Raw genomic sequence first — 20,220 nt, 5'->3', positions numbered from 1 at the left:
ATGGACTGGGGACATGATGGGGACACTCTGGAGACGCGATGGGTGGCACATAGGGATGTAGGGACATGATGGGGACAGATTGGGGACGTGATGGGTGGCACATGGGGATGTGGGGACAGATGGGACATGATGGGGACAGACTGGTGACACAACAGATGGCACATTTGGGGGACAGGGACAGACTGGGGACATGCAGGGTGACACATGCACATGGGGATGTAGGGGACAGCTTGGGGACACGCTGGGTGCTGCACAGGGACTTGGGGACAGGTCAGGCTGCACCGGGCACCGCATGGGGACATCTTGGGGACGTGTCAGGGGCCACACAGGCACTTGGGGACACGATGGTGCCACATGGGGACAGACGGGGGGGGACACACAATGGGTGACACATGGGGATCCAGGATAGACTGGGGACACGCTGGGTGGGACATGGGGATGTGGGGACAGCTTGGGGACATGGGGACAGACTGGGGACACGCTGGGTGACACAAGGGGATGTAGGGACAGCTTGGGGACATGGGGACATGCTGGGTGACACATGGGGATGTAGGGACAGCTTGGGGACATGGGGACATGCTGGGTGACACATGGGGATGTAGGGACAGCTTGGGGACATGGGGACAGACTTGGGACACACTGCGTGGCACATGGGGATGTGGGGACAGACGGGACACGCTGGGGACAGACTTGGGACACACTGGGTGGCACATGGGGATGTGGGGACAGACAGGACACGCTGGGGACAGACTGGGGACACGCTGGGTGGCACATGGGGATGTGGGGACAGCTTGGGGACACGCTGGGGACAGACTGGGGACGCGATGGGTGGCACATGGGGATGTGGGGACAGATGGGACATGCTGGGGACAGACTGAGGACACGCTGGGTGGCACATGGGGATGTGGGGACAGCTTGGGGACACGCTGGGGACAGACTGGGGACATGATGGGTGGCACATGGGGATGTGGGGACGGATGGCTTGGGGACACACTGGGTGGCACATGGGGATGTGGGGACAGACTGGGGACGCGCTGGGGACAGACTGGGGACGCGATGGGTGGCACATGGGGATGTGGGGACAGCTTGGGGACACGCCAGCTGCTGCGCAGGGACGTGGGGACAGAGCGGGCTGCGCCCAGTGCCAGCCGGGGGACACAGCGCTGCTGTCCCCTTGTCCCCAGGCCTTGAGGGGGGCCGGGGGGGGGAGGACACCCCCCCACCTCACCGCCACTTTGGGGTCCCCCCCGTGTCCCCCAGCGCAGGGGCCGGTTGCAGAAACACAACTTTATTGTCACCTCTTCCCCCGGGGGGGGACAAAAACTGGGGGGGGGGGGCGAGAAGCTGGGGGGAGGGGCAAAAAAAACGGGGGGGGGGGCAAGAAACGGGGGGGGTATAAATAACGGGGGGCTTAGTGCAAACGTGGGGCGTCCCTACAAATAAATTACTAGTGGGGGGCGGTGGGGGGGCCCCCCAGGGTGGCACGGGGGGGGTGGGTGCCCCCCACCCACCGCGGGGGGGGTCGGGTCCCGCCGCCCCTCGTTGCCGGTCATGGGGGCAACGGTGCGATCCCCCCCCGCCCCCCCCGTGTCCATGGGGGGGCCCGGACGCCTGGGGGTCCCCCCCCCCCCCCCCGTGCGTAGTGGTTATGGGGGGGCTCTGTACAGCGGGGGGGGTCAAGTGCAAGAATTGGGGGTGCCCTCAGGGGGGGGTCCCCGGGGGCGCGGGGGGGCGCAGGCCGGCGGCGCAGAGCAGCAGGCAGTCCTTGGTGGCACCGGGACGGGGGACCTGGGGACGGGGAGGGGGTCACGGCACCGCGGTGGCACTGTCACCCCCCCACACACACACACACACCCCCCCCGGTCCCCTCTGGCCGGCGGTCCCCCTCCTCCCCTCGTTGGGGACCCCCGGATTTGGGGGTGGCCCCAGGGGGTGGGGGTGCGGGGGGGGGGGACACGACACGGCCTGGTTTGATGTGGCCTTGGGTGACAAATGGCGGTGAGCGGGGTGGCACTGCCCGGGGGGGGTGGCAGGGCCTTGGGTGACACGGCCTGGGGAGGTGGCAGTGCCAGAGGTGACAACCCAGGGGGGTGGCAGTGCCGGAGGTGACAGCCCGGGGTGGTGGCAGTGCCGGAGGTGACACTTCCCGGGGGGGGGGTGGCAGTGCCAGAGGTGGCAGCGCCCAGAGGTGACAGCCCGGGGTGGTGGCAGTGCCGGAGGTGACACTTCCCGGGGGGGGGGTGGCAGTGCCAGAGGTGGCAGCGCCCAGAGGTGACAGCCCGGGGTGGTGGCAGTGCCGGAGGTGACACTTCCCGGGGGGGGGGGGGGTGGCAGTGCCAGAGGTGGCAGCGCCCAGAGGTGACAGCCCGGGGTGGTGGCAGTGCCAGCGGGGGTGGCAGCGGTGGCCGTGCCCGGGGCGGGGGGGTGTCCCAGCCGTGGTTGTCCCCTCCCGGCACTGGTGGCCATGCCCGGGGGGGGGGGGGTGGGGTGGGGGTTCCAGCCCGGAGGGGGTGACCATGCCCGGTGGGGGGGGGGGGGGGGGGTGGCAGTGGCAGGGGGGTGACAGTGACGGTGACGGTGCCACGTACCCGGGCCCAGAGCAGCAGGTGCCGGGACAGGGGCACCCCCAGGGGGGAGCGGAAAAGCCGGGGGGGGCCCCCGCTGCCGGGCTGCGGAGAGAGCAGAGAGCGTCAGCGGCCCCCGCACCCCCAAACCCCCCCAACCCCTGACACCCCCCAGCCCCGAGCGCCCCCCCCAACCCCCCCCAGCCCCCCGAAACCCCCACACCCCCCCTTACGTCCGCCGGGGGCTCTGCGGGGGGGGCCGCGATGGCGGGGGGCTGCCCCGCACCTCCTGCAAGGGAAATTGGGGGGGGGGGGGGTGTGTCAGGGCTGGACACCCCCCCCCCCCCAAAAAAAAACCCTTTTGGGGGTTCCCCCCCCATTTTGGGGAGGGGGCGAGGCCCCTATCCCCCCCAAACACCTTTTTTGCCCCCCCCCCGCCCATTTTAGGGAGGGGACGAGGTCCTGTGTCCCCTCCCCAAACCCCTTTTTTTTGGGGTCCCCCCCCCATTTCGGGGAGGGCATGAGGTCCCCCCCCCCCAAATACCCTTTTTGGGGTCCCCCCATTTTGGGGAGGGGGCGAGGCCCCAATCCCCCACCCTCCCCCGGGGAGGGTTTCAGGGGCTACCCAAGGGATTGGGGGGGGCACACAAAGGGATTTGGGGGGTCCTGGGGGGGGGGGTCAGGGGGACGTGAGTGATTGGGGGGGTCAAGCTCTGCCAGGGACTTTGGGGGGACCCTGGGGGGGGGGCAGTGATTTGGGGGGGGTCTGAGGGGTGTTGGGGGCACCCAAGACACTTAAAGGGGGCTGGGGGAATACTGGGGGGACCCGAGGGATTTGGGGGTGCGGGGGGGGGGGGGGAGGTCAGGGTGCAGGGGGGGCTTGGGGGTGCAGGGGGGCCCTTGCCTTCAGACGGGGGGGGGCCGGGCCCCGGGGGGGGGCTCCGCAGCCGCTGCAGCTTCGCTTCCAGTTCCAGGTTGCGGCTCTCGGCCTCCTGCAGGCGCCTGGGGCGGGGGGGGGGCATGTGGGGACCCCCGGGGACACCCCCGGGGACACGTGGGGACCCCCCCCGGGGACCCCCCCCACCCCCCGCTGTCCCTTCCCTGCGGCACGGTGTCGTACCGGGGGTCCCTGGTGTCACCCCCCCCCTCCCCCGCCAGTACCGGCTGCTCCCCGATGTCACCGGTTGTGTGTGTCCCCCCCCCCCCCCGCCCCGGTGTCCTGACCCGTCCCCGTCCCCCCCCGCCCCCCCCCCGTACCGGGCCAGCCCCTGCCCCGCCGCCCGCAGCAGCCCCAGCTCCCGCTCCAGCGCCGCCCGCCCGCTCCGCTCCGCCGCCAGCGCCGCCCGCAGCTCCGCCACCGGCACCGGCACCGGCCCCGCCTCCTCCGGTAACGGCCCCGCCTCCTCCGCCACCGGCACCGCCTCCTCCTCCGCCACCGGCTCCGGCCGCGCCTGCGGGAAACGCGTCTGCGTGGGGACCCCCGGCATCCCCCCCCTCTTTCCCCGGGACACCCCCCCCCCCTCCCGGGGCACCGACCCCCCCCTTCCAGCACCGGGACCCCCTCCAGATAACGACCCGCCCCCTCCCCCCCCGGGATCGGGACCCCCCCCACCCCCCCCCTCCCCCCACGTACCGGCGCCTCAGGGGGTGCCCGGGGGGGCTCCGTGCCCGGGGGGGCTGCACGGCCGGGGGGCGGCGTCCGTGGGGGGGCCCCCCCGGGTGGGGGGGCCCCTTTTTGGGGGGGTGGGCCCGTGGGTGGGGGGGCCCCTTTTTGGGGAGGGGTCGCTGGGGATGTGGGGGCCTCTTTTGGGGGGAGGGGGGCTTGGGATGCGGGTGCCCCTTTTTGGGGGGGTGCTCCCGTGGGTGGGGGGGGGGCCTGGGGTGGGGGAGCCCCCAGAGGTGGGGGGCCCCCCTCGGGGGAGGGGGGCCCTGGTTGTGGGGGTGCTCCCATGGAGGGGGGTACCCCTGAAGGTGGGGGGGGTGCTGTGGGTGCAGGGGTCCCCTCGGGGGGGGTCCCCTCGGGTGGGGGGGCCCCCGTAGGCAGAGGGGGCCCTTTCTGGGGGGGGGTCCCCGGGGGTGTGGGGACCCTCTGGGATGGGGGGACCCCCAGAGCTGGGGGGGGCCCCATGGCCGGGGGGGGGGGCCCCCGGGGGTGGGGGAGTCCCCCTGTCCGGGGGGGTCCCTATGGCCAGGGGGGTCCCCACGCCTGGGGGGGTCCCCGTCTCCGGGGGGGTCCCCCAGTCCCCCTCCAGCTCCACGGCCATGTCCTGGTCCCACTCCTCATCCTCATCTTCCTCTTCATCCTCCTCCTCCTCCTCCTCCTCCTCCCTGGGGCGGGGACACACACACACGCGGCCCAGGTGAGGGGGCCCCCCCACAGCAACCACCCCCCAGGGGACTCCCCCAGTCCCCCCATGGCCCCCCCCCATCTCTCCAGTGCCCCCACCGCCCCCAGTTCCCTCCCATCTTGTGTGTGCCCCCCCCCGAGACCCCCACCCCCTCCCCATCCTGGGGGACACCCCCCCCCCCATGGGACCCCTCCCCCTCCCCGGGGACCCCCCCTCCAGCCCCCCCCGTGCTCCCCCCGTGCTCACTCGGGGTCTCCGCGGGCGTACGAGTACCCCACAAAGGGCAGGTGCAGCCCCAGTTCGGGGGGGTCCCAGGGGTCCCCGGGGGGCTCCTGGCGGGGGGGGGGGTGTTAGACATGGGGGGCACCGGGGGGGGGGTTGGGGGTCCCTGGGGGGGGGGGCCAGGATGGGGTCCCATGGGAGGGGGGGGTCCCGGGGATGGGGGTCTCAGGGGGGCCCCGGGGGACTCCTGGGATGGGGTCCCGGGGGGGGGGGGGGGGGCCCAGGATGGGGTCCCCGAGGGGGGGCAAGGCATGGGGGTCCCACGGGGGGGGGGGGGGGGGGGGGCTGGGGATAGGGGGCCCAGGGGGATCCCGGGGGGGGGGGGTCCATGGCGGGGGGGGGTCCCGGGAAGGGGGGGTGTCCCCGAGATGGGGGTCTCATGAGGGGGGTCCTGGGGTAGGGATGCGGGGGGGTCTCATGGTGGTCGTGGAGGGGGGGGGGGGTCCCCGGGAAGAGGCGGGGGCTCCCGGGGGGTGGTCCCGGGGGGGAGGGGGCAAGGAATGGGGTCCCCGGGGGGGTCCCGGGAGGGGGTCCCGTGGGGGAGGGGGGTCCCCCGGGGGGGGAGTCAAGGAATGGGGTCCCTGGGGGGGTCCCGAGACGGGGTCCCGTGGGGGAGGGGGATCCCCCGGGGGGGGGGGGGGGTCAAGGGATGGGGTCCCCGGGGGGCTCCCGGGACGGGGTCCCGTGGGGGAGGGGCAAGGGATGGGGTCCCCGGGACATGGTCCGGGGGGGGGAATGTCCCATGGAGGGTCCCCGGCGGGCTCCCGGGATGGGGTCCGGGGGGGAGGGGGTCCCGTGGGGGGGGAGGGTGGTTCCCCGGGCTGAGTCCCGGGGGGGGGGGTGTGGTGTGGTGTAGGGGGGGCGTCCCGGTGCCGCCGCCGCCGCCCGCACCGGCTGGCTGAGGCAGTCGTCCAGCACGTCGAAGTTGGAGGTGTCGGCGGCGCCGGCGGCGGCGGGGGCGAAGGGGGGGGCGGCGCGGCGGAGCGCGGCCCAGCGCAGCCCCGCGAACAGCGGCAGCCGCCGGAAGTCGCGCGCCCCGCCCCGCCCCAGCCGCGCCTCCCGCGCGCACAGCAGCCCCCGCACCAGCGCGCGGGCCGCCGCCGGCACCCGCGCCACGCCCCCGCCGCCGGCTCCGCCCCCCCCGCCGTCGCTGGCTCCGCCCTCTCCCGCCGTCGGCTCCGCCTCCGGCTCGTCCGGTTCCTCCGGTAGGCGGAGGTGGTCCTGGGGGCGGGGCCGGCCTCAGCCCGCGTGCCCCCAGTAACTCCCAGTAACCACCCGGTGCCTCCCAGTAACCCCCCGGTAACCTGCCAGTAACCCCCTCAGTGCCTCCCAGCGCCCCCAGTGCCCCCTGTAACCTCCCAGTAACCCCCAAAAACCTCCCAGTGCCTCCCAGTAACACTCCGTGCCCCCCAGTAACCCCCCAGTAATGCCCCCAGTGCCTCCCAGTAACCCCCCGTGCCCCCCAGTGCCTCCCAGCATCCTCCAGACCCCTCCCAGTGCCCCCCAGTGCCTTCCCAGTCCCCCCCAGTGCCTTCCCAGTGCCCCCCAGTGCCTCCCAGCATCCTCCAGACCCTTCCCAGTGCCCCCCAGTGCCCCGCAGTGCCCTCCCAGTATCCTCCATACCCCTCCCAGTGCCCCCCAGTGCCTTCCCAGTGCCCCCCAGTGCCTCCCAGTGCCCTTCCAGCATCCTCCAGACCCCTCCCAGTGCCCCCCAGTGCCCCGCAGTGCCCTCCCAGCATCCTCCATACCCCTCCCAGTGCCCCCCAGTGCCCTCCCAGCATCCTCCAGACCCCTCCCAGTGCCCCCCAGTGCCCTCCCAGCATCCTCCAGACCCCTCCCAGTGCCCCCCCAGTGCCTCCCAGTGCCTCCCAGTGCCCTCCCAGCATCCTCCAGACCCCTCCCAGTGCCCCCCAGTGCCTCCCAGCATCCTCCATACCCCTCCCAGTGCCCCCCAGTGCCTTCCCAGTCCCCCCCAGTGCCCTCCCAGCATCCTCCAGACCCCTCCCAGTGCCCCCCAGTGCCTCGCAGCATCCTCCATACCCCTCCCAGTGCCCCCCAGTGCCTTCCCAGTCCCCCCCAGTGCCCTCCCAGCATCCTCCAGACCCCTCCCAGTGCCCCCCCAGTGCCTCCCAGTGCCTCCCAGTGCCCTCCCAGCATCCTCCAGACCCCTCCCAGTGCCCCCCAGTGCCCTCCCAGCATCCTCCTGACCCCTCCCAGTGCCCCCCAGTGCCTTCCCAGTCCCCCCCAGTGCCCTCCCAGCATCCTCCAGACCCCTCCCAGTGCCCCCCCAGTGCCTCCCAGTGCCTCCCAGTGCCCTCCCAGCATCCTCCTGACCCCTCCCAGTGCCCCCCAGTGCCTTCCCAGTCCCCCCCAGTGCCCTCCCAGCATCCTCCAGACCCCTCCCAGTGCCCCCCAGTGCCCTCCCAGCATCCTCCAGACCCCTCCCAGTGCCCCCCAGTGCCCTCCCAGCATCCTCCAGACCCCTCCCAGTGCCCCCCAGTGCCCTCCCAGCATCCTCCAGACCCCTCCCAGTGCCCCCCCAGTGCCTCCCAGTGCCCCCCAGTGCCCTCCCAGCATCCTCCAGACCCCTCCCAGTGCCCCCCAGTGCCCCCAGTGCCCCCCGCACCTGGAAGTGGAGGATCTTGGCGTAGGTCTCCAGCACGGACTCGGCGAAGAAGGGCGTGCGGCCGAAGAACATCTCGTAGGCCAGCACCCCCAGCGCCCACCAGTCGCACTCGGGGCCGTAGGAGCGGCCGGGGTCCTCCACCGCCAGCAGCATCTCGGGGGACAAATAGTCGGGGGTCCCCACGGCCACCGAGGAGCGCACCTGGGGCGGGGGAGAGGGGCGTGGGCCGGGGGGCCGGGGGGACGGGGGGACGGGGGGCATGGGAACAGGGGACGGGAGGATGGGGGGCACTGGGAGGAGGGGACGGGGGGAATGGGGACGTGGGGAGATGGGGACATTGGAACGGGGGACATGGGACATGGGGAGAGGGGGACGGGGGGCATGGGGACATGGGGACATTGGAACAGGGGACATGGGACATGGGGAGAGGGGGACGTGGGGCGTGGGGAGATGGGGACATTGGAACAGGGGACGTGGGACATGGGGAGAGGGGGATGGGGGAGATGGGGACATGGGGACATTGGAACAGGGGACATGGGACATGGGGAGAGGGGGACGTGGGGCATGGGGACATTGGAACAGGGGACATGGGACATGGGGAGAGGGGGACATGGGGCATGGGGACATGGGGACATTGGAACGGGGACATGGGACATGGGGAGAGGGGGATGTGGGGCATGGGGACATGGGGATGGGGGACATGGGGACATGGGGACATTGGAACAGGGGACATGGGACATGGGGAGAGGGGGACGTGGGGCATGGGGACATGGGGACATTGGAACAGGGGACATGGGACATGGGGAGAGGGGGATGTGGGGCATGGGGACATGGGGATGGGGGAGATGAGGATGGGGGGACATGGGGACATGGGGATGGGGGAGATGGGGACATGGGGACATTGGAACAGGGGACATGGGACATTGGGAGAGGGGGACGGGGGGCATGGGGACATGGGGACATTGGAACAGGGGACATGGGACATGGGGAGAGGGGGACGTGGGGACATGGAACATAGGGACATGGGGATGAGGGACATTGGGAGAGGGAGACATGCAACATGGGGACATGGGGACATTGGAACAGGGGACATGGGGCATGGGGACATGGGGACATTGGAACAGGGGACATGGGGACAGGGGACACGGGGATGTGGGGACATGAGGATGGGGGACAAGGGGACATTGGGAGAGGGAGACATGGAACATGGGGACATGGGGATGGGGGATATGGGGACATGAGGACATTAGAACAGGGGACATGGGACATGGGGAGAGGGGGACGGGGGGCATGGGGACATGGGGACATTGGAACAGGGGACATGGGACATGGGGAGAGGGGGATGTGGGGCATGGGGACATGGGGATAGAGGACATGAAGATGGGGGATATGGGGACATGGGGACATTGGAATAGGGGACATGGGACATTAAGAGAGGGGGACGTGGAGACATGGAACACGGACACGGGGATGAGGGACATGAGGATGGGGGGACATGGGACATGGGGATGGGGGAGGTGGGACATGGGGATGGAGGACATGAGGATAGGGGACATGGGGACGTTGGGATTGGGGATACGGGGACATGGGATGTGGGACATGGGGACATGGGGGAGGTGGGACATGGGGACATGGGGATAGGGGACATGAGGATGGGGGACATGGGGACACAGAGACAGGGGGCGTTGACAGGTGATGGGGACAAGGGGTGGGGGAGGTGGGACATGGGGACATGGGGACATTAGAAACGGGGACATGGGGAGGGGGGAGGTGGGACATGGGGACATGGGGACATTAGAAACGGGGACATGGGGAGGGGGGACATGGGGACATGGGGACATTAGAAACGGGGACATGGGGGGGGGAGGGGGGACATGGGGACATAGCCATAGGCGACATTGGCACAGGGGGATATGGGGACATGGGGACATTGGGACGGGGGACATGGGGACTGGGGACGTGGGGATTGGGGACATGGGACTGTGGGGACAGGGATGGAGGATCCTCGGGGTACTCGTAGCGGGGTTGAGCTCCAGGTCACCCCCCGTCCCCCCGTCCCCCTGTCCCCCTGTCCCCCTGTCCCCATGTCCCCATGTCCCCATGTCCCTGTCCCCACTCACGGTGCCATCAGGCCCCAGCTTGAGGCAGGAGCCGAAGTCCCCGAGGCGGACGTGGCCCCAGCGGTCCAGGAGGATGTTGTCGGGTTTGATGTCCCTGCGGGGGTGGGGACCTCTGTCACCCCCCATGTGTCCCCCCCAACCCCCCTTGTCCCCCCCATGTCCCCCATGTTGCCTCTCTGCTCCCTGTCCCTCCATGTGCCCCTTTGTCCCTCCATGTCCCCAAGTCCTCAGGTGCCCCTGTGACCCCCGTGTCCCCCCATGTCCTTCCTGTGTCCCCATGCTCCTCCTTTGTCCCCTCCATGTCCCTCAGATCCCGCTCATGTCCCCATGTGTCCCCGTGTCCCCTGTTTCCCTCCCCGTGTCCCTCCCTTGTCCCCCCACCCATGTCCTCACCTGTGTCCCCTGTGCCCCCCATGTCCCTCCTATGTCCCCCCGCTCCTCCTTGTGTCCCCCAGTCACCCCCATGCCCCCCCATGTCCTTCCTGTGTCCCCATCTGCCTCCTTTGTTGTCCCCATGTCCTTCAGGTCCTCGCCTGTGTCCCCATATGTCCCCATGTCCCCCCATGTCCCTCCTATGTCCCCCCCGCTCCTCCTTGTGTCCCCCAGTCACCCCCATGTCCCCATACCCGTGTGTCCCCAGCCCCGTGCCATGTCCCACCGTGTCCCCGTGTCTCCCCCGTGTGTCCCCAGCCCCGGCCATGTCCCCCCCTGTCCCCGTCTCCCCATGCATGTCCCCCACCCCATGCCATGTCCCCCCATGTCCCCACCATGTGTCCCCAGCCCCGTGCCATGTCCCCCCCTGTCCCCGTGTCCCCCCGTGTGTCCCCAGCCCCGTGCCATGTCCCACCGTATCCCCACGTCCCCCCGTGTGTCCCCAGCCCCGTGCCATGTGTCCCCATGTCCCCCCCCGTGTGTCCCCAGCCCTGTGCTGTGTCCCCGTGTCCCCCCTATGTGTCCCCAGCCCCATGCCATGTCCCTGGATGTCTCCCCAGCCCCATGCCATGTCCCCCCCTGTCCCTGTGTCCCCCCCGTGTGTTCCCAGCCCCGTGCCATGTCCCTATGTCCCCCCTATGTGTCCCCAGCCCCGTGCCATGTCCCCCCATCTCCCCCCGTGTGTCCCCAGCCCCATGCCGTATCTCCCCATGTGTCCCCAGCCCCATGCCATGTCCCTATGTCCCCCCTATGTGTCCCCAGCCCTGTGCCATGTCCCCCTATGTCCCCCCGTGTGTCCCCAGCCCCGTGCCATATCTCCCCATGTGTCCCCAGCCCCATGTCATGTCCCTATGTCCCCCCGTGTGTCCCCAGCCCCATGCCATGTCCCCCCTGTGTGTCCCCAGCCCCGTGCCATTTCCCACCATATCCCCACGTCCCCCCGTGTGTCCCCAGCCCCATGCCATGTCCCCCCATGTGTCCCCAGCCCCATGCCATGTCCCTGCCTGTCTCCCCAGCCCTGTGCCATGTGTCCCCCCGTGTCCCCGTGTGTCCCCCTGGGTGTCCCCAGCCCCATGCCATATCTCCCCATGTCTCCCCAGCCCCATGCCATGTCCCCCCACGTCCCCCCCATGTGTCCCCAGCCCCGTGCCATGTCCCTGCCTGTCTCCCCCGCCCCACGCCGTGTCCCCCCGTGTGTCCCCGTGTGTCCCCAGCCCCGCGCCCACCGGTGGACGTAGCCCAGGCGGTGGACGGAGTCGATGGCCATCACCAGCTCGGCCAGGTAGAAGCGGGCCATGGCGAGGGGCAGCCGGTCCCCAAATTTGCTGAGCAGGGTCAGGAGGTCCCCCCCCACGTAGTACTCCATGACCAGGTACTGCGGGGACACGGGGGACAGGCGGGGCATGGGGACACGGGCGGGGCATAGGGACACGGGGATGGGGACGTGGGGATGGCACGGGGATGGGGACGCAGGAGTGGCATGGGGACATGGGGATGGGGACGCAGGAGTGGCATGGGGACATGGGGATGGCACAGGGACACAGGGATGGGGACAGGGGGATGGCACAGGGACACAGGGATGGGGACACAGGAGTGGCATGGGGACATGGGGATGGCATGGGGACATGGGGATGGCACAGGGACACAGGGATGGGGACATGGGGATGGCACAGGGACACAGGGATGGGGACATGGGGATGGCATGGGACATGGGGATGGGGACGCAGGAGTGGCATGGGGACATGGGGATGGCACAGGGATGGGGACACAGGAGTGGCATGGGGACATGGGGATGGCATGGGGACATGGGGATGGCACAGGGACACAGGGATGGGGACATGGGGATGGCACAGGGACACAGGGATGGGGACACAGGAGTGGCATGGGGACATGGGGATGGCACAGGGATGGGGACATGGGGATGGCATGGGGACATGGGGATGGGGACGCAGGAGTGGCATGGGGACATGGGGATGGCACAGGGATGGGGACACAGGAGTGGCATGGGGACATGGGGATGGCACAGGGACACAGGGATGGGGACAGGGGGATGGCACAGGGACACAGGGATGGGGACACAGGAGTGGCATGGGGACATGGGGATGGCATGGGGACATGGGGATGGCACAGGGACACAGGGATGGGGACATGGGGATGGCATGGGACATGGGGATGGGGACGCAGGAGTGGCATGGGGACATGGGGATGGCATGGGACATGGGGATGGGGACACAGGAGTGGCATGGGGACATGGGGATGGCACAGGGACATGGGGATGGGGACGCAGGAGTGGCATGGGGACATGGGGATGGCACAGGGATGGGGACACAGGAGTGGCATGGGGACATGGGGATGGCATGGGGACATGGGGATGGCACAGGGACACAGGGATGGGGACATGGGGATGGCACAGGGACACAGGGATGGGGACACAGGAGTGGCATGGGGACATGGGGATGGCACAGGGATGGGGACATGGGGATGGCATGGGGACATGGGGATGGCACAGGGACACAGGGATGGGGACATGGGGATGGCACAGGGACACAGGGATGGGGACACAGGAGTGGCATGGGGACATGAGGATGGCATGGGATGTGGGGATGGGGACGCAGGAGTGGCATGGGGACATGGGGATGGCACAGGGACACAGGGATGGGGACATGGGGATGGCACAGGGACACAGAGATGGGACACAGGAGTGGCATGGGGACATGGGGATGGCACGGGGATGGGGACACAGGAGTGGTATGGGGACATGGGGATGGCACAGGGACACAGGGATGGGGACACAGGAGTGGCATGGGGACATGGGGATGGCACAGGGACACAGAGATGGGGACACAGGAGTGGCATGGGGACATGGGGATGGCACAGGGACACAGGGATGGGGACATGGGGATGGCACAGGGACACAGGGATGGGGACATGGGGATGGCATGGGGACATGGGGACAGGGACACAGGAGTGGCATAGGGATACAGGGATGGCAGAGGGACATGGGGATGGGGACATGGACATGGTGTGGGGACACGGGAGTGGCATGGGGACCTGGGGATGGCATGGGGACATGGGGATGGCACAGGGACACAGGGATGGGGACACGGGCATGGCATAGGGACGTGGGGATGGGGACACAGGGATGGCACGGGGACACGGGGATTGCATGGGGACATGGGGATGGGGACGCAGGGATGGCACGGGGACACAGGCATGGCATGAGGACACGGGGATGGCACGGGGACACGGGGATGGGGACACGGGCATGGGATGGGGACAGGAGATACAACCATGGCATGGGGACACAGGGGTGGCACAGGGATGGGGACACGGGGGTGGCACAGGGACATGGGGATGGGGACACGGGGACAGCATGGGGACATGGAGATGGGGACACGGGGATGGTATGGGGACACGGGGCACATGCCACGAGGCATGGCGTGGGGACGGGGGCTACGGGCATAGCATGGGGACACAGACGTGGCACAGAGACGTGGGGGACAGCGTGGCATGGGGACATGAGGGTGGGGACAAAGGCATCGCACAGGGACACAGGTGACAGCATGGCGTGGGGACACGGGCACGGCATGGGGACACGGGCACGGCGAGGGGGTCCAGGGAGGTGGACAAGGGGTCATGGCCTTGTATGGGGACATGGGGACATGGCCTGGGGACAGGGGGACATGGGTATGGTGTGGGGACAGCGTGACACGGCCTGGGGACAGGGGGACATGGCGTGGGGACAGGGTGATATGGTGTGGGGACATGGGGCTCCCTGGGGGCACCCAAGGGTGCTGGGGGCTGTTCTCTGGGGACAGCCAGGGCTGTTCCCGGGAAGGGGGGGGGTGTCCCCATGAGGGGTGTCCCCAAGGGGGGGTGTCCCCAAGGGGGGTGTCCCCAAGGGGGGGTGTCCCCTCACCAGGCACTGGGGGTCCTGGAAGGCGAAGTGGAGGCGGGTGATCCAGCGCTGGTCCCCCCGCGCCAGCACCTCCCGCTCCTCCCGGAAACAGGACACCTGGGGACAGGGGGACAGGGGACACGGGTGGCATCGGACTCACCCCCCCACCCCCCCAGGGTCACCCCCGGGGTCACCCCCAGGCACTGAGGTCACCTCTAAGGTGTCGTCCCCCCCCCTCAACCCCAGGCATTGGGGTCAGGGTCAGCCTTAGGGACCCCGTGTCACCCCCCCCAGTGCCACCCTCTCCATGTCACACCCCCCCCCACTGCCACCTCTGTCCCACCCTCTGTCCCTGTCATCCCGTGTCCCCTGTGGGTACCCAGGACCCCCTTGTCCCCCCCCTTCCCTGTCCCCATGTCCCCATGTCCCTGTGTCTCCCCCCCACATCCCCCATGTCCCCCACTCTCCCACCACCCCCGTGTCCCCCCGTGTCCCCCGTGTCCCCCCGTGTCCCCGCGTGTCCCCTCACCTCTCCGCGCCGCAGCATGTCCCACTTGTTCATGATCTTCATGGCGTAGATCTGCCCCGACTCCTTCATCCGCACCACGGCCACCTGCGGGGCCACCCGCGTCACCCGTGGTGTCACCCGTGGTGTCACCCGTGGTGTCACCCGTGTCACCCCCCCCCCCCGGTCCCCCCTCACCTCGCTGAAGGCCCCGCGCCCGATCACCTTCAAGATCTCGAAGTCGCTTCGCTGCAGCTGCAGCTCCTGCACCCGGGCGGCCACCGGCTCCACTGCGGGGGGCACCCATGGGTGAGGGGGGGGCAGCACCCATGGGTGGGGGTGTCAGCTACCCCGGAGGGGGGGGATTTTGGGGAGCAGCTCAGATTTGGGGGGGCCGGGGGGGGGGGGGGGGATGCACAACCCCAATATGAGCCACTGGAGAATCCACCGTGGCGGGGAGCTGGGGCATTGGGGGGTGCATGGGGTTTGGGGGGGTATTGGGGTACGGGGAGGGTGCCCAGGGTGGGGGGGGTGCTTGGGGGTGTCGCTGGATTGGGGGGGGGGGTTGGATTTTGGGGGAGCTCTGGGGGTTTGGGGGTGGCCTGGGGGGGGGCTGATGGGGTTTGCGGGTACCCGGGGGAGTCCCTGGGGGGGTCGGGAGAGGACTTAAGGGGGGGGGCTCTGGGGTTTGGGGGCCCAGGGAATTTGGGGGGGCCCTGGGGTGGGGGGGGGGTGTCGGGGGGGGGGGACAGTGGGGTTTGAGGGGGGTCCCAGGGGTTTGGGGGGGGGGGGGCGAAGCGGCTGAGGGGGGGGGTGACAGGTCCCGGGGGGGGTCAGGGTGCGGGGGGGGGGGGTGACACCCTCGGTGCGGCGGGGGGGGGGCGGCCGCGCACACCGCAGCCCATTTATGGCCGCGCAGCGATCGGCGCCCGCGGGGGGGCCGGGCCCGACGTGCCCAGAAAAGGAGCGGCGCCGCCGGCCCCCCCCCGCCCCGGGACCGGGGCCACCGGCACCCCCCGACCCCCCCCAAAAGGGACCCCCGCGGCCGGCCCCGGTCCCACCGCTTCCCGTGCCGGACCCCCGGTACCGGACCGCCCGCCGCTGTCACCCCCCCCCCTCGCTGTCACCCCCCCCCCCCCCCGGTCCTGCTCCCGACCCCCCCGTACCGGGCTGCCCAGTCCCAGCCGTGCCCGTCCCTGTCCCCGGAGCCCCCGGTCAGGGGCTCCCCGGTCCCGTACCCCCCCCCCCCCGGTCCCGTACCCCCCCAGTCCCGTACCCCCCGGTCACATACCCTCTCCGGTCCCGTACGCCCCCCCAGTCCCGTATCTCCCGGTCCCGTAACCCCCCCCCCCGGTCATGGACTCCCCGGTCCCGGACTCTCCGGTCACATACCCCCCCCCGGTCCCGTACCCCCCCCGGTCATGGACTCCCCGGTTCTGTACTCCCCCCCGGTCCCGTACCCGCCCCCCTCGGTCATGGACTCCCCGGTCCCGGACTCTCCGGTCACATACGCCCCCCCCCCCCCGTCCCGTACCCCCCCCGTCCCGTACTCTCCCGGTCCCGTACCCCCCCGTCCCGTCCCCCCGTCCCCCCGTCCCCCCCCAGTCCCGTACTCCCCCAGTCCCGTACCCCCCCGGGCATGGACTCCCCGGTCCCGTATTCCCCCCGTCCCGTAGTCCGTCCCCCCCAGTCTCGTACGTCCCGGTCCCGTACCCCCCCCGGTCCCGTACCCCCCCCGTCCCGTACCCCCGTTCCCGTACCCCCGTTCCCCGCCGGTCCCGTACCCCCCCCCCCCCAGTCCCATCCCCGTTCCCCCCCGTTCCCCCCCGCCGCTCACCCCAGCTCAGGAAGTCCCGGACGTGTCTCTCGCTGTCGCTGCCGGTGTCTCCGGTGCCGGTGCCGGTGCCGGCGGGGTCCCGGTGGCGCAGCCGGTGCCGCAGCCCCCCCGCCAGCCCCAGCAGCAGATCCAGCAGCGCCTCCAGCCCCAGCGCCCCCCGCCCCAGCGCCAGCTCCCGCAGCCGCTCCCGCCGCCCCGGGGGCGCCGCCATCGCCCGGCCCGGCGGGGCCGCTCAGCGCCGCCTCGCCCCCATCCGCCCACCGGCAGCGGGGCGGGGGTGGGCACGGCCGGAGCAGCACCTACGGCGGCGGGGACGGCCGGTAAGCGGCAGCGGGCGGGGGAGCAGCTGCCCGCGGGGCTGGGGGACACCACCACCACCCCCCCCCCCACGGGGACACCGGGACCCCCGCCGGGACACCGTGCTACCGACCCCCGGGGCACCGGGACACCGACCCCACCCCGGGACACCGGGGCCCCCCGGGACACCCCGCTAGCGACCCCTGGGGCGCCGGGACACCGGTCCCGGGGGACACCGACCCCCCCCCCCCGGGACACCGGGACCTCCCGCTAGCGACCCCTGGGGCGCCGGGACACTGGTCCCGGGGGATACCGACCCCCCCCACCCCCGGGATACCGGGACACCCCGCTAGCGACCCCTGGGGCGCCGGGACACCGGTCCCGGGGGACACCGACACCCCCCCCCGGGACACCCCGCTAGCGACCCCCGGGGCACCGGTCCCCGGGACACCCCGACCCCCCCCGGGACACCCCGCTAGCGACCCCTGGGGCACCGGGACACCGGTCCCGGAGGACACCGACCCCTCCCCCCCGGGACACCGGGACCCCCCCGGCCACCGAGACCCTGGTCCCGGAGGACACCGACCCCCCCCCGGCACACCGGGACCCGCTGCTACCGACCCCCAGGGCACCGAGACCCGCCCCCCCGGTATACCGGGACACCCCCCCCCCCCCCCGGGACACCCCGCTACCGACCCCCGGGGCACCGATACCCCCCGCCCCGGTACACCGGGACCCCCCGCTATCGACCCCCGGGGCACGGAGACCCCAGTCCCGGGGGACACGGACCCCCCGGGGCCGCCCCCGCCCCCCGCTGCCCCCCCGGTGCCGCAGCGCCCCCCACCGGCTGCCCCCGGCGCCTCCGCCGCTGCGGCCGCCGCGCTGCGCTGCCGGGACCGGGACCGGGGCCGGGACCGGGGCCGGGTGGGGCCCACCGGGAGGGGGGGGGGGGGGGGGCGGTGCCCCGCGCGTTGCCCTTTTAAAGCGCGCTGGGAGGGCGCCGCCGCCTTAACCCCTTCCTGCCCCTATAGGGACCCGTCCTGCCCCTATAGGGACCCGCCACGGAGCCCCCCGTCCCCTACAGAGACCTCACAGCCCCTCCTCCGTCCCCTATAGACCGCACAGACACCCCCTCCCCGGTCCCCTATAGACCTCACAGCCCCCTATAGCCCGCACATCACCCTATAGCCTCCTCCCCCGCCCGGTATTTCCTATACCCCCCAGCACTCCATCCTATACCTCCCAGCCCCATACAGCCCGTCTACCCCTCCAGAGCCCCCCCCCACTCCTATAGCTTCTCTATCCTCCCCCACAGCAGCAATATCCCTAATGGCTCCTATAGCTCCTATATGCCCCATAGCACCCATACCCCTACGGCCCACTATACTCCTTATACGCCCCTATAGCACCCATACCTCTATACCCACTATAGGACCCATACCTGCTACAGCTTCCTATCCTTACAGCTCTCTGTATCAGCCACACCCCCATACCCCTATAGCTCTCTATAGCACCTCCTATAGCCCCTCAAGCACCCGTACCCCCTATAGCCCCCCTAGCACCCATATCCCCTATAGCTCCCTATAGTCCCTCTAGCACCCATAGCCCCCCTAGCACCCATACCCCCTATAGCTCCGTATAGCCCCCGAGCACCCATACCCCTATAACGCCTATAGTCCCCCATAGCACCCATACCCCTATACCCGCTATAGCACCCATACCCCCTACAGCCCCCATAGCACTCGTATTCCTATACCCCCTATAGCACCTATAGCCCCTCATAGCACCGGTACCCCTATACACTCTATAGCCCCCCATACTACCGTACTCCTATACCCCCATAGCACCCATACCCCCTATAGTCCCCTGTAGCACCCATATCTCTATACTTCCTATAACCCCCATAGCACCCATACCCCTATACCCCCCCATACTACCATACTCTTATAGTCCCTATAGCACCCATACCCCTTATACCCCCTATAGCAGCCATAACCCTATAGCTCCTACAGCCCCCCGTAGCACTCATAGCTCTATACCCCCCATAGCACCCATACCCCTCTAACTCCCTATAGCCCCCCCCGTAGCACCATACTCTTATACTCTCTATAGTATCCATACTCCTATACCACCTATATCCCCTACAGCACCCATACTCCTATGCCCGCTACAGTCCCCCGTACCACCCATACCCCTATAGCACCCATACCCCTATAGCCCCCCCCATAGCACCCGCATCCCTATACCCCCTATAGCCCCTTGTAGCACCTGTATCCCTATACCCCCTATAGCACCCATACCCCTATACCCCCTATAACTCCCCATAGCACCCATATCCCTATACCCCCCATAACTCCCCGTAGCACCCGTATCCCTATACCCCCTATAGCACCCCATACCCCTATACCCCCATAACTCCCCGTAGCACCCGTATCCCTATACCCCCTATAGCACCCATACCCCTATACCCCCTATAACTCCCCGTAGCACCCATATCCCTATACCCCCTATAGCACCCATACCCCCCCATAGCACCCATACCCCTATACCCCCTATAACTCCCCGTAGCACCTGCATCCCTATACCCCCTATAGCACCCCATACCCCCCCGTAGCACCCATACCCCTATACCCCCTACAGCACCCCCACCCCCCTATAGCCCTATACTCCCCCCCCCCCCCCCCAAAAAAAGGCGGAGGCGCCGGGCGGGGCTGGGTGACCTTTACTGGGGGGGAGGGGAGCAGAGCGGGGGGGCTGGGCCCCTATAGCGCAGGGGTGCGGCCGTGGGTGCGGCCGTGGGTGCGGCCATGGGTGCGGCCGTGGGTGTGGTCGTGGGTGCGGCCGTGGGGTGCGGGCCCCCCAAAAACGCGGGCGCCTCAGGAATACATGGTGAGCTGCAGCCACTGCGGAGAGAAGGCACCAGGGGGCTATAGGGGCTCTATAGGGGCTATAGGGGGCCGTAGGGGCTAGAGGGGCTACAGGGGGGCTGGGGACCACCCTACAGGGGGGCTGGGGGCCACCCCAGGGGGATTTAAGGGGTCCCCGGTGGCTTTGGGGTCACCCTACAGGGATTTAGGGGGTCCCTATAGCGGACCGGGAGCACCCCAAAGGAGTCCCCTATAGGATTGGGGTCACCCTAAAGGGATGTAGGGGGGGTTCCCATAGGGATCAGGGCCCTCCTATATGGATTTGAGGGGGCTCTAGAGGGATGGGGGGGGGGCGGGGCTGTGCTGCGCTATAGGGGTGTTGGGTGCTCTATAGGGAGCTGGGGTGCTCTGTGGAGATTTGGGGATCCCCTATAGGTATCACAT

At 69.9% G+C, this 20,220-nt stretch overlaps 2 protein-coding genes across 2 annotated transcripts in view; one reads left to right on the top strand and one right to left on the bottom strand.

The window, feature by feature from the left end:
• Window positions 1-20,220, top strand: part of SYMPK (symplekin scaffold protein) — an 85,538-nt gene that overhangs the window by 26,194 nt on the left and 39,124 nt on the right. The gene's annotated exons all lie outside the window — the stretch shown is intronic.
• On the bottom strand, window positions 1,377-17,834 carry DMPK (DM1 protein kinase). The gene is given in 17 exon segments (XM_075489929.1): window positions 1,377-1,788; window positions 2,589-2,669; window positions 2,798-2,853; window positions 3,442-3,566; window positions 3,822-4,015; window positions 4,198-4,422; window positions 4,424-4,892; window positions 5,159-5,244; window positions 6,086-6,415; window positions 7,821-8,021; window positions 9,941-10,034; window positions 11,599-11,747; window positions 14,292-14,387; window positions 14,800-14,883; window positions 14,974-15,065; window positions 16,613-16,911; window positions 17,754-17,834. Coding segments are annotated over 16 exon segments (2,580 nt in total). The 5' UTR covers window positions 16,824-16,911; window positions 17,754-17,834; the 3' UTR covers window positions 1,377-1,701.

This window comes from Mycteria americana, unplaced genomic scaffold (assembly GCF_035582795.1).
Source record: "Mycteria americana isolate JAX WOST 10 ecotype Jacksonville Zoo and Gardens unplaced genomic scaffold, USCA_MyAme_1.0 Scaffold_43, whole genome shotgun sequence".
Taxonomy (NCBI): Eukaryota; Metazoa; Chordata; class Aves; order Ciconiiformes; family Ciconiidae; genus Mycteria; species Mycteria americana.
This window is presented reverse-complemented; position numbering and strand designations above follow the sequence as displayed.